Source organism: Alosa pseudoharengus, unplaced genomic scaffold (assembly GCF_046254945.1).
Source record: "Alosa pseudoharengus isolate Yale_2024_CS ecotype anadromous, Long Island Sound unplaced genomic scaffold, YU_APseudo_1.1 YU_APseudo_1.1_scf_4, whole genome shotgun sequence".
In the NCBI taxonomy this organism is placed as follows: Eukaryota; Metazoa; Chordata; class Actinopteri; order Clupeiformes; family Clupeidae; genus Alosa; species Alosa pseudoharengus.
The window spans coordinates 6,428,578-6,441,077 of NW_027468774.1; the positions used below are offsets into that span (position 1 = coordinate 6,428,578).

General features: G+C 44.9%; 1 protein-coding gene across 1 annotated transcript in view; it reads right to left on the reverse strand.

Annotated features, from left to right (window-relative positions):
• jupb (junction plakoglobin b) overlaps nt 1-12,500 on the reverse strand; it is a 101,150-nt gene that overhangs the window by 40,672 nt on the left and 47,978 nt on the right. Inside the window, 3 exon segments of the mRNA XM_076267096.1 lie at nt 20-276; nt 3,835-4,002; nt 6,414-6,466. Of these exon segments, the coding sequence (XP_076123211.1) occupies nt 20-276; nt 3,835-4,002; nt 6,414-6,429 (441 nt within the window). The 5' untranslated portion in view covers nt 6,430-6,466.

Here is a 12,500-nt window from a genome sequence, read left to right on the forward strand (position 1 = left end):
CTCCCTTCCTCACACTCACCTGGTCATCGTCGGCCAGCAGCTTGGTGAGCTCGGGCACGGCGCGGGTGGCCAGGTCAGCGTCGTCCTGGTAGTTGATGAGGTGGACGATGGCGGTCTTGAGCAGCTGCGAGGGTTCGGCCAGTCTCTGGACGTTGGTCTGCTGGCCCGGCTCGCTCTGGGTGGACGACAGCGCGGCCTCGCCCTCCGCCAGCGTCTCCGGGAACATGGCAGCCCGCACGCGCTGCGCCCGCGTCAGGGTGTACTGGGCATCCATGTCTGTAGGGGGCGCCAGAGAGCAGGCGGTGAAGAGGAGCGCAGGGGGAAGATAGACCGCTTCACAGAGAAACAGTTCATCTGCCTGATATATGTGATGCGATTAGGAAAACCCTTTACATGGTACAGTACAGGTGCACTCAAAAATCCTTGATTTTTGCTCCGTTTCAACCCTGGTTAAATTTTATCCACTTAAGATTCTGATAGCAACCTAGCAACATTCTGGACACTGTCCCTTAGCAAAATCCTGGATAACATCCTCCCAAAATCTTGGGATGGTATAAAAAACATCATCACATATAGTAATCATATATTGTAATTGTACCACAACATATTTTGTCATGACATGAATCCAAGTAAGAGTTTCACAGTCCTTAATATTCCTTAAGAATCCTTGATTAAGAATGATTTGTGTGGTACATAAATGAGCTTACAGTAATATAAAGTTAGGCAGTTTGAGTCATGCAGCCTTTTATTGTATCATCAGGATCCCGTAAACAACAATAATGTAATTTCAGGTATAATGAAATCAAATAACTCTGATCTTGTTGACAGCAACATTCTTAACCATTTCCATTACAAAGATCTTCTTACTTCATCACACCCAGTCTAGAGCACCTTGTGCTTCTTACAAACACACCCTTAACACAACTACTAGTATATATAGCATTTATTATACTAGGTAATGTATAACCTATGTAACATATATTAAACTATATCATATAAAGCTAACATCATCAACAGCATAATGCATTCATTATACACTGCTTTCATCCAAAGCCATTGCACTGAGCATACTCCTATTCAGCATCTGCGCTCTGCAATAATCTGGGCAGAAAATAGGAGGTAGAACAGGACAGGGCCAAGTAGGTACACCGCCATGAGTCAGTTTCCTTTTTTATCAAACATAACAGTGGAGTGGGGTCACAGTTGCTAACGTTTTTCAGAGACTTGTGAATCAAGAATGTTCATCAAAAGGACTGTTACACATGAAGTTCTGCGCAAATGAGTCAGGAAGAATGAGCGAGTAAGAGGTGAAGGGAGGTGAGATAAAAATATCTATAAAGGAATAGAGAGCAAGGGTACAGGGCTCCTGGAAGAGAGGAGAGATTGAGGAAAAAGAGAGGAGAGAAAGGAAAAAGAGAGAGAGAAAATGAGACAGATTTAGAGAGAAAGAGACCAGTGGAATTAGAGCTAGGGCCTGAATGGAATGGCCAGCAAACGTGTGAATGTGCACCTGCTGCACAGTGGCATTCCTGAAGAGGGGGAGCAAGAGAGAGAGGAAGAGAGAGAAAGAGAAAGACAGAATGAGAAACAGGAATTGACCAGTGAAATGGGGAAGTGATTTTACCTGCTCTCCACCTAGATTGTGGTGATGATGGTGTACTTCTTAGAGAAGAAAATGAGAAAAAGAGAAAGAGAGAAAAAGAAAAAAAAGAGAGAGAGAGAGAGAGAGAGAGAGAGAGAGAGAGAGAGAGAGAGAGAGAGAGATAGCAACTGAATGGTAAGAGGTCAGCTCAAGTCCACTCCCAGATACCAAGCACACGTTGGCCCAACGGCATGGCATCCATTGACATGATGTTGTTTATTGACTTTGGGCCAACGTCATTTTGTCCGGTGGGGTAACGTTGGTTGGCATTTCAATGGAACATCATTAAACAATCTGCTCTCTTATTTCCTGTCATTAGTGATTAGGCTCACTGAAAATGTAGGCCTATGTTTGCTTCGGCTAGTGCTTGGGTGTTCATCTAACCTTTTGCTAAGAAGCTGGATTTCAATTCTAGCGTAAATAACTTTGCTGAACAGAATACTCAGAAGAGTGAATTTCTAATGGGTGAGTTACAGGTTTCTTTTTCTTATTAGCTTACTTGTCAGCTGTTGGAATTGTCTGTGACCTGTTTGTGGGTAGGCTGGGCTACATGCTGGCCACTGTGCCATGCTGATTAAATGAATATAGCCTACACAGGCCTATCGTGAAAGATTGTGTGCATATTGCGTAGGTGTAACAGAGTTATAAATGTAGTTTAGTGTTTGTATGTGATTGTCGCCGTAATTAAGCAGCTGTACTGAGATTGGTGTTTTGGAGCCCCCTTTGGAGAAACGGTGTACTGCAGCTCTGCTACTTTTTGTCCATGTGTTGTGGCTGTACCTGATCAGAAGCGTTATGCTTTGCATTGGGTAGGTTGACGGTATAAAGCACTCCCCACTTTGTTTTAATTTTGTAACTGTAAAATGTTATTTAAGTTGAAGACTTCGACATATCACCTGTGTTATATTACTTTACATGTATTGTTAGGATTTGGGTGCATTTCTAACAACTTGGAGAAAGTTTATTTATGTTTTCATTATGACCACGAGATCACACACTGAGTCTTACGTGACTAAAGTAGCTGTAAACTCCGCTAGCAACTTTCCATGCATTCAGTGTAGTTTAGTTTAGTGTGCATGGAAAGTACAATTCAGTCAATGAATTAGCAGGCAATGAATCTACAGTTAGTTTAGCATTATGTGTATGCATTATCTCCGTATTTCGTCTGTGAATGTTTAGTGAGTCTCTTCAAATATTAATGAATTTGTTCTGTGCACCTGAATGTTCCATGTTGCATGTCTCCCTTTCTAGTATGGCTGACAGTGATGATATGAATAATGCATCTAATATAGCCCATTCATCTTAGTGTACTTCCTTTTACTGTATTTTGCTTGCTCAGATGCTGTTTTATGTACGCGAGTGCCTGCAGGCATATGTTGTTTTGGTTTTCCCAAAGGTATGTTGCTCCATATGTAAAATGTGAATTAGTTATAGAATGAGGAAATTTTTTCATGTGCATTTTTCTTAAGTTTATTTCATCACCGTCTAGTATGCTAAAGGTAACCTTCTGTATGAATGTTTCTTTCTTTGTTATTTTAAAGAGAGAATTATCGGAAGCGTTATGCTTTGCATTGGATGCTGTTTTATGTACGCGAGTGCCTGAAGGCATATGTTGTTTTGGTTTTCCCAAAGGAATAAATGTCATAAAAGCCAGTCCCTTCACCAGTCCCTTCACCACCTGACCACCGTATAGGCAATGATCATGGACTGATGATTGGTGGACTGCCATTGGCATGACAGTATTTCAACATTGTAAATCCTCTTTTCATAAGAGGCTGTGAGGGGAATCCATCTTACAAACAAATGGAGGTGTAAGGTAGGCCTATCACTTAATAAAAGCTGAATTGTTGCGTTGCAGTTGCAATCGCTGCAGTTGCAAACAGCCAGTGGGTGGACTGACATAGGCGTGACAGTGTTTCAATGTTATAAATCCTTTTGGCTTTGGCACCGAACATGACTAGCCTATAAACCAACATTCGATATACAATTGCTTGAGGGCTGCCGTTGTTGTGACATTGCTTCAATGTTGAAATTCCTCCTCTTCCACAGACATCGGACCTAAACGGTGAGACTACTACCTGAGGTGCTCTCTACCTGGATCGTAACGGTGATGATGCACTTCTTAAAGAGGAAAGAGCGTAAGAAAGGAGGAGAGAAAGAGAGAGATGGAACCTGAACAATGAGATTACTACCTGAGGTGCTCTCCACCACGGTGGTGTTGCTGACGGTGTACTTCTTCCCACTGCACTCGGACTCCTCGTCGTCTCTCATGGTGGTGGCGCCGGACTGGATGCCCGAGTCTGAGGCGTAGTAGGTCTGCTGCCACTCCGCCACCTTCACCGAGCTCTCCGCCTCACTCACTGACGCACAACAACAACAACAACAACACAGGCTAGCGCATTAACCTATTAGCATGTATTGCTAATTCTAGCACTAACGTACTGGCCTTATGCTATGTAATCTATGCTAGCCTTATGTTATAGCTCCATGCACTATGTGTAAGCTCAATTCTATTAATGTTTTACAGTAACGCTATTACAGTATGGTTAACCCTAATGCTAACCCTCATGCTACTCTTAGCGCTATTACAGTATGGTTAACCCTAATGCTAGCCCGCATGCTACTCTTAGCGCTATTACAGTATGGTTAACCCTAATGCTAACCCGCATGCTACTCTTAGCGCTATTACAGTATGGTTAACCCTAATGCTAACCCGCATGCTACTCTTAACCTTGAATACATTAAGCCCTAGCACTACACATAATGACATTCCAAAAATTCCTGGCTGAAACAACAATATAACTACAATACAATAGGACAATAAACCCAATATAGCTCCTCTAAGGTTCAGCTTCACACATCAAGGCATGGTATCTTTATGGAAATGTCAGCATACATTTTCGAGTCAGAATAGCATCCTGTGGTTTTATATTACATCAATAACATTACGCTTGGAGCTTAACCTCAGCCACTGAGACAAATCACCCCCATTACAAACTCTTAAGATTCATCCACTTGGAAAAAGAACATAACATTTTATCACCATATTGGCAGGCACACAAGCCAGGCATAAAGACAAGCAGGGTGTTTTACCTTTAACAGATCTCTTATTAGTTCACAGACAGGACACAACGACGCATCCCTACAATGTACACGCCGCCACTTAACTCACACTAGCAGTCACAACTTTTTGATCATTGGAGACAACAGAGATGTTGTTAAGGGCACTTTCCCTTATTGGAGAGCTTCATTAAATAGTTCAGGTGGTTGCTTGGCGACATTGCTCAAAACGTTGTCCCGTGTATCACCTTTAGACCTTTACAGACCTCCCCAGTCCTCCTCCCTCATCTTACTGCTGTATGGACAGCTGTCCACTCAGTGCTGTCTACTCTGAACCCCACTGACGTCTGGATGTCGCAGCCGTACAGTGCAAATGTACAGACCGGTACTTCACCCTCAACTTCCTGTTTATCTATTTATCTGGGACTTGCAGAATAAACAAGTGGCACCTCTCACTACCAGACAGCCTCCATGAATCATTGGCTCATATCACAGCAGCTTGTGTTGCGCTGAGCTGGGGAGGATGCAGTGGCATCACCTGATGTTGCAGCGAGCCCAGCGATTCTGCATGTCAGCAGGATGAGAATAATAACACAGCAAACGATGTGATTCTCCTGCTGCTGCTGCTGCCCTGGTTCCTGCCTGCTGAATCGGGGCGGCTTGCACATTTTCAGCCAAGCGCTCAAACAAACACTCAACTAAACCCACTCAGCACTGCAAAGGGCAAAGATGCTATGCGATGCAGTGAAGATATCAGATCAGCATACAGAATGAACTTATTCATTAATAACTTAATATGTATAATATTACAGTATTATACCATAATACTATACATTTTAATTGTATTGGGGTTGTCAAATATATATATATATATATATATATATAAGCCAAAAGTTGATATAAATGTTTTTGTTGTTATAGCTGTTTCTATAAGTATATAATATGCATAGTATAATAATGTATATATAATGTATAGTTCAAGTGTGATAAACTGGTGCACATTCTGAAATGGCTTTGACTCTGTCTTAGACTTATGAGATGTATTTAGGCCATTTCTGCAGCACTGCTCTCTCCTGTGTCACATTTGCTCCCAGCTGCAGTGCTGCGGGCTGGACTTCTGGACCAGAGGGACTGCACTCGTCAGGAGACACCAAAAGGACTTGGGACCAAACTCCTGTACAGCCAGGGGCTTGCGGGTCGCTACGGGATCTGGATGTAGGGGGTCTAGGGAGTGCTAGGTGTCTAGGGAGTGCTAGGGGTCTATAAGTGTTAGAGGTCTAGGGAGTGCTAGTGGTCCTGTACTCCTGTACAGCCTCTCAAAGCAGCTGACTGTGGCCCAGGTTTGTCTTGCCATCAGTTACTCTGCTAAAAGTCTTTGGAGGATCAGAACAGAGCAAACTAGTTGTACTAGTGACGTATAAACTAGCTGAACAGTTAAAGACCAGAACAGAGCAAACTAGTTGGACTAGTGACGTATAAACCAGCCAAAAACCAGAACCCTGTTGTTGATGAACACCCTCGTTTGAATGGTGAATGCAGAGCATAATCTTTCTGTCTTGCCTTTGGAGTCTGACATGTGCTGGAACAGATCGAGCAGTAATTCTGTCTTAAAGCTACAACGCAATTAACATCAAAGGCTGCCTCGCCAGGGTGGTTAACAGCAATCATCGAGATGGGGAAATCTATCATGGAGACTAACATTTGCACCTACTTTGCATGGACATCATCGCTCTCCAATCTGAAAGCCGGCCTCTTCAGAAGAACCTGGAGAGAGAGAGAGAGAGACAGAGATAGCAGAAAGAGAGAGACAGAGGGAGAAAAAAGATAGGGCGAGAGAGATAGAAAGAGATGAGAGGGAGAGAAAGGGAGAAATAGAAAAAAGGGGAAAAACAACAGAATTAGAACTGACATTAACACACATCCTAAACTATTTTTAAAGTAAAGCAGGATGATGACAACCACCAATTTACTTCCTCCCAGCAGCGTCTCTCTGTTAGCTACAAAGAGCAGAACAGGCAGAGGAGGGAGGGGAAGTCATCATTCCCTTTCATCACTTAAAACTGCCAGCACGTCTGGGAGATCTGCTGTTTGGTACAGAAGATCTCTGTATAATAAAGAACAAAGTGATGAAGTGGGAGTGCGGGAGGAAGTGGGGCCGGCCCATAAAAAACACAGAACCAGCAGGCCCAAGACGAGAGTGTTCTCCGCGGCCTCGAAATAGCGCACAGAGAGCCCTTCCGGAGGAGCGCCACCGCACCGTGACATTTTGGACGGCTTGAAGCGCCCCTCCCCAAAAGGTTCCCTTGTTGCTTTTTTTCTTCTTCTCCCCTAAAACTATGCTAAATTCATGACTATAAATAGGACTGCTGTGGCATAGAGAATGACACAGAGAAAAAGTGTTAAGTGTGTGTGAGAGAGAGAGAGAGAGAGGAAGACAGAAAGAGAGAAAGTGTGTATTTAAGGTGGATTGTATGTGTGCCTGTGAGTAATGTGTGTTTGCTAGAGTGCTCAGTGTGTATGTGTGTATGTGTATGTGTGTGTGTGTGTGTGTGTGTACGTGTGTGTGTGTGTGTGTGTGTGTGTGTGTATGTGTGTGTGAGTGTGTGTACGTGTGTGTGTGTGTACTGTACGTGTGTGTGTGTGTGTGTGTGTGTGTGTGTGTGTGCATTTTTATCTTGAGGAGGGAACTCAGGGGACATGATGGAAAAGCAGGTCAGTTGTCTCTACACAGAACCAGGAGAGAACCCTGAGGGGGTACGATGACAAAACAGCTGTCTTCTTTTCCTTAAAAGATAACACAGAGAAAGTGCCCATCCCTGACAAACAAATTCAATTTTTGGCCATTTCATTATTGGCCGACAGTTTCAATTATTGACAAACGCTTTGCGTTTCCCTTTGAAGGCCAATTATCTCACTGTCAAGAAAACCCAGAGAAACTGCCAGAGCTTTTTTTTCCCCTTCTCGAGACAAAAGCGTTCGCTACATGCGGAGCGGCGAGACTTCAGATGGGATTTGTTCAGCAGCAGCTCTGCTCCGCTCCGCTCCGCTCCACCACGGGTCTGGCGGAGAAGGGATGCGGGGACACTTTCAGATATAATCACTCGGAGCGAAAACGCGTGAGGCGATTGTGGGGGGGGTTGAGAACCCTCGTAGCCTCACAGGCAAGGGAAAAGACGCGGCCTATCTGTCACGCCAGAGCGATGCCGAGGCGAGGCGAGGCTGTCGCTGGGTTAGGGATTAGACACCGACGTGCATCTCTGTCAGATGCTGCGCGTCATCATACGCGAGTGAGCGAGCAGGCGATCAAACAGGGATTGGGAGAGCACATGAACTATGAACCGGTTCATGAACTACAGTACTGCTGTATGGGCACGAACTACTGCTGTATGGACTACTGCTTTATGGTCCCTCAGGTTATGGCATAATGATATATATTTTGCTGCCAAGGCAGCTGAAGGACCCTCTCCTGAGAGGATAGCCATTTTTTCATTTTTGTTTAAATTTGGGTAGGTGGTTTTAAATTTATGGAAAAAGGGTTGTCTTAATTCTTCATATTTTTCACAGTATAGAAGTATCTCTCTCTCTCTCTCTCTCCTTCATCCTATCTCATTGAGGTGTCTGACTGGACTGGAATGAGCTGCTGTGAATCCTGCGTACTGTGAGCACCATCTCACCCCAGCACATGACGGAGGAGACTGAGCTGCTGCACCCTCTCACCCCAACACATGACAGAGGAGACTGAGCTGCTGCACCATCTCACCCCAACACATGACGGAGGAGACTGATTGAGCTGCTGCACCATCCCACCCCAGCACATGACGGAGGAGACTGATTGAGCTGCAGCACCATCTCACCCCAACACATGATGGAGGAGACTGAGCTGCTGCACCATCTCACCCCAACACATGACAGAGGAGACTGAGCTGCTGCACCATCTCACCCCAACACATGACGGAGGAGACTGATTGAGCTGCTGCACCATCCCACCCCAACACATGACGGAGGAGACTGATTGAGCTGCTGCACCATCTCACCCCAACACATGACGGAGGAGACTGATTGAGCTGCTGCACCATCTCACCCCAACACATGACAGAGGAGACTGAGCTGCTGCACCATCTCACCCCAACACATGACGGAGGAGACTGATTGAGCTGCTGCACCATCTCACCCCAACACATGACAGAGGAGACTGATTGAGCTGCTGCACCATCTCACCCCAACACATGACAGAGGAGACTGATTGAGCTGCTGCACCATCTCACCCCAACACATGACGGAGGAGACTGAGCTGCTGCACCATCTCACCCCAACACATGACAGAGGAGACTGATTGAGCTACAGTATAGAGCACCATCTCACCCCAACACATGACGGAGGAGACTGAGCTGCAGCACCATCTCACCCCAGCACATGACGGAGGAGACTGATTGAGCTGGAGTGAAATGAGACGGGAGCTCATCTATCCATCTCTCCAGTTCAGCACTTTCGGTTGTCACGGTGATGACATGCGTACGGCGCGTTGCACTCCTGTCTCTCTCGGCAACACGGAGAGGAAGAGAAGCCCTGTCGGGGCGTCACCTGAGGCGATGGAACTGCACGCTTGCGTCGTCGCGGCAACATACTGCCTCCCTATTGCCTCGGCTCACGAGAGCAAGAAAAGAGACAAGCTCTGATCTGAACATCCCCCCCACATCATGACACGAGAGGAAGAGACAAGTGAAGCCGCCCTCACACACGGATTACTGTCGGCCATGTTGGACATGCTGCTCACCATGACGACAGGGATGCGCTTCTGACTGCCATGAGAGAGAGAGAGAGAGTGACAGAGAGAGAGAGAGAGAGAGAGAGAGAGAGAGCATCACTTGACATTGCTTTAGCACATGCTGTCTGCTAATTAACACCTACATATCTCATCAAAGGAAAAACACACACACACATACATGTTCTCACACACACCTTCTTTCCTCTCTTTCATGATGAAAGAGTTTTCTCAGTCTTTCCACTGTTTCTCTCTCTCTTTCTGTGTGTTTCTGTGTGTTGGACAGGGCTGATTGTGTGTTTCTGTGTGTTGGACAGGGCTGATTGTGTGTTTCTGTGTGTTGGACAGGGCTGATTGTGTGTTTCTGTGTGTTGGACAGGGCTGATTGTGTAGCTGGAGCTGGATGGAGGCCGACCATGTGGGCTTTTTTAATTGCTGTTGTTAGGATGTAAGATTCTGTCACTTCTCTCACTTATTTATCACTACCTGGACACATTATTATTCATGTGCTAGTAAACACACACACACACACACACACACACACACACACACACACACACACGCTTACTCACAACCACACACATAGACACACACACACACACACACACACACACACACACACGCTTCCTCACAACCACACACATACACACACAATCTCACACAGACACACACACACATACACATACTGTACACACACTCACAACCACACACGCTCACTCACAACCACACACACACACTCACTCACAACCTCTCTCTCTCTCTCATACACACACACACACACACACACACAACCACATACAAATGGACCTCCATGACAGCAGAATCTTTCTCCTTGTCTGCAGGCAGTCTCAGATGGCATTCAGTTAATTAAAAAGCACTTAAAAGTCCATAATGAAGATCCGAGTCGACCCGACCAAGAGAAAAACATCCACGTTCTCTACGCTCAGAGACAAATGGCAGCGCACACACAGATGACACATTATTGTATTACAACTAATTTATGCAGGTAAATATATGTTTGTTTTCCAGCCATCGTTTCCTTTTCTCCTCTGCTGGAGCCTCAGAAGCTGATGTGATGAATTACTTCTGGACAGAAGGACAGTCCAGTAGCAGAGTCCATGTTTAAGCTAATCATCCTGAGAGGAGTTTGCTTGTGTGTGTGTGTGTGTGTGTGTGTGTGTGTGTGTGTGTGTGTGTGTGTGTGTGTGTGTGAATAGAATGCTAGCATGGTCACAGTTGATTTATGTCAGGGCTATGTTTGCAGAGATGTGATAAGTGTTTGTGTGCATGTGTGTGTGTGTGTGTGTGTGCGGCTAAAATAAGGTCATTCTCTGGCCGTTTCCAGTGACGTAAATGAGGGTGAGTGGCGCTGGATAAGGAGAGACCAAAATATTCAGCAGAGGAAGGAGGCCGGCGATGGCAGGAAGGGACTATTTTCTGACCATTGTCCTGAGGAAGTGACCAGTCCAGTCCAGCAGCACCAGCCTGATCCATCCTCCTCCTCATCGCTCTCCTTCTCTCTCTCTCTCTCTTTCTCCCTCACTTCCTGTCTCTCTCTCTCTTTCTCTCTCTGTAGATGTTTTTTTTTTTGTTTTTATTTATTTTTTTTTTAAATTTGTGTTGCGCTTTTTAAAATATTTTGGTCATCATTGATTGATTGAAGTTTTGCAAGGGCGCGGGAAGGTGGGTGCTGAGGGTGCTGCAGCACCCCTTGCTTTTTGTCAATATAGGCCTAGAAATTCGCAGTTTGTCATTATATTTGTTGTCAAATAGGCAAATAGCAAAAAAGGTTATGGATAGCTTTGAATATAGCTATCCATAGATTAAACGTTATAGTCTAGCTATAGAAGTGAAAGTGACGTGACTCGCTGAGGATAGACGTTGCAAGCAGGCTAGTTGACTTCGAAAAAAGAATATTAGGCTACAGAAAAGAATAGGCCTACAGGATTTTTTTCTCTCCCGGCAATAAAGACAGTAGATTCAGTGTTTAAAATGTAAATGCAAACTAAAGGTAGGCTAACTATGCATATGACCATCCAGAGGCTGCTGATCTGTCAAAAATGATGAAGATCAAGATGGTTTTATTGTTGCTGCCATTATTACCACAAACACGAATTGATAACCAGACCATGGCGATCGTGGGTTATATCTTGCCTGCTTATTAGGCCATGCACCTGTTAGAACTCATGTAGCATGCATACAGCCAGTTTCCATATTCCATTACCAACTAGTTCGCACTTTGGATATATCGTTGGATTGTGAAAAGCCCAATTTCGAATACCAAACGACAACAGATGAGGTAGGAGGATGCATCTTTTGCAATTAGTCTTTGGCAAGCCCACGACCTCACGTACGGCTCAGTTTCTGTTAGTGTCAGGCAATGTGGCTGATCTAGCCCAAATCCACGAACCTGTTGCCTATCAGTAGACATGTCATCTCGAGTTCCACGACATCTTAGCTAGTGCCACCGAAATATGACACTGAAATCCTATCACTATGAGTCGCTCAGATAGAAACCGCTGTAATTGGTGGCTAGGACACTTTTGCTGTGGAGTGGAGACGCCAAGTTAGGCTACTCAGAAATTGTTTGCCATTGTAGGTCATTGCAGCCTAATTATATTTTCAAGCCAAACATCTCTGGTGTGGTTTTGACAATCAGAAAAGCAATATACGGAAATAGTTTAATGATGTAAAGTCAAGTGCGCTTCTATGGGTCTGGTGTGTGTGCGCGCAGTTTTTATTGATGAGTCGGAGTGGTAAGTGCTGCGCATAGTTGCAGTGGAATGTGGCTGTTCTCGCTCTTAGGTCTACCAGAGGGTCTACTCATACACGGCGCTGAAATGGCGTATTTAGCTGTCTAAATTCGAATCATATCATACCTCTAGAGGAGAAATCGTCGGACATCCATTATTTTGTTATTCAGCACCCCTGGTCAAAAATATGTTCCCGCGCGCCTGAAGTTTTGTGCTGTTGTGCAACGCAAGTACAATTCAAAATCAAAATCTCTCTGTCTCTCTCTCTCTTTCTCTCTATCTT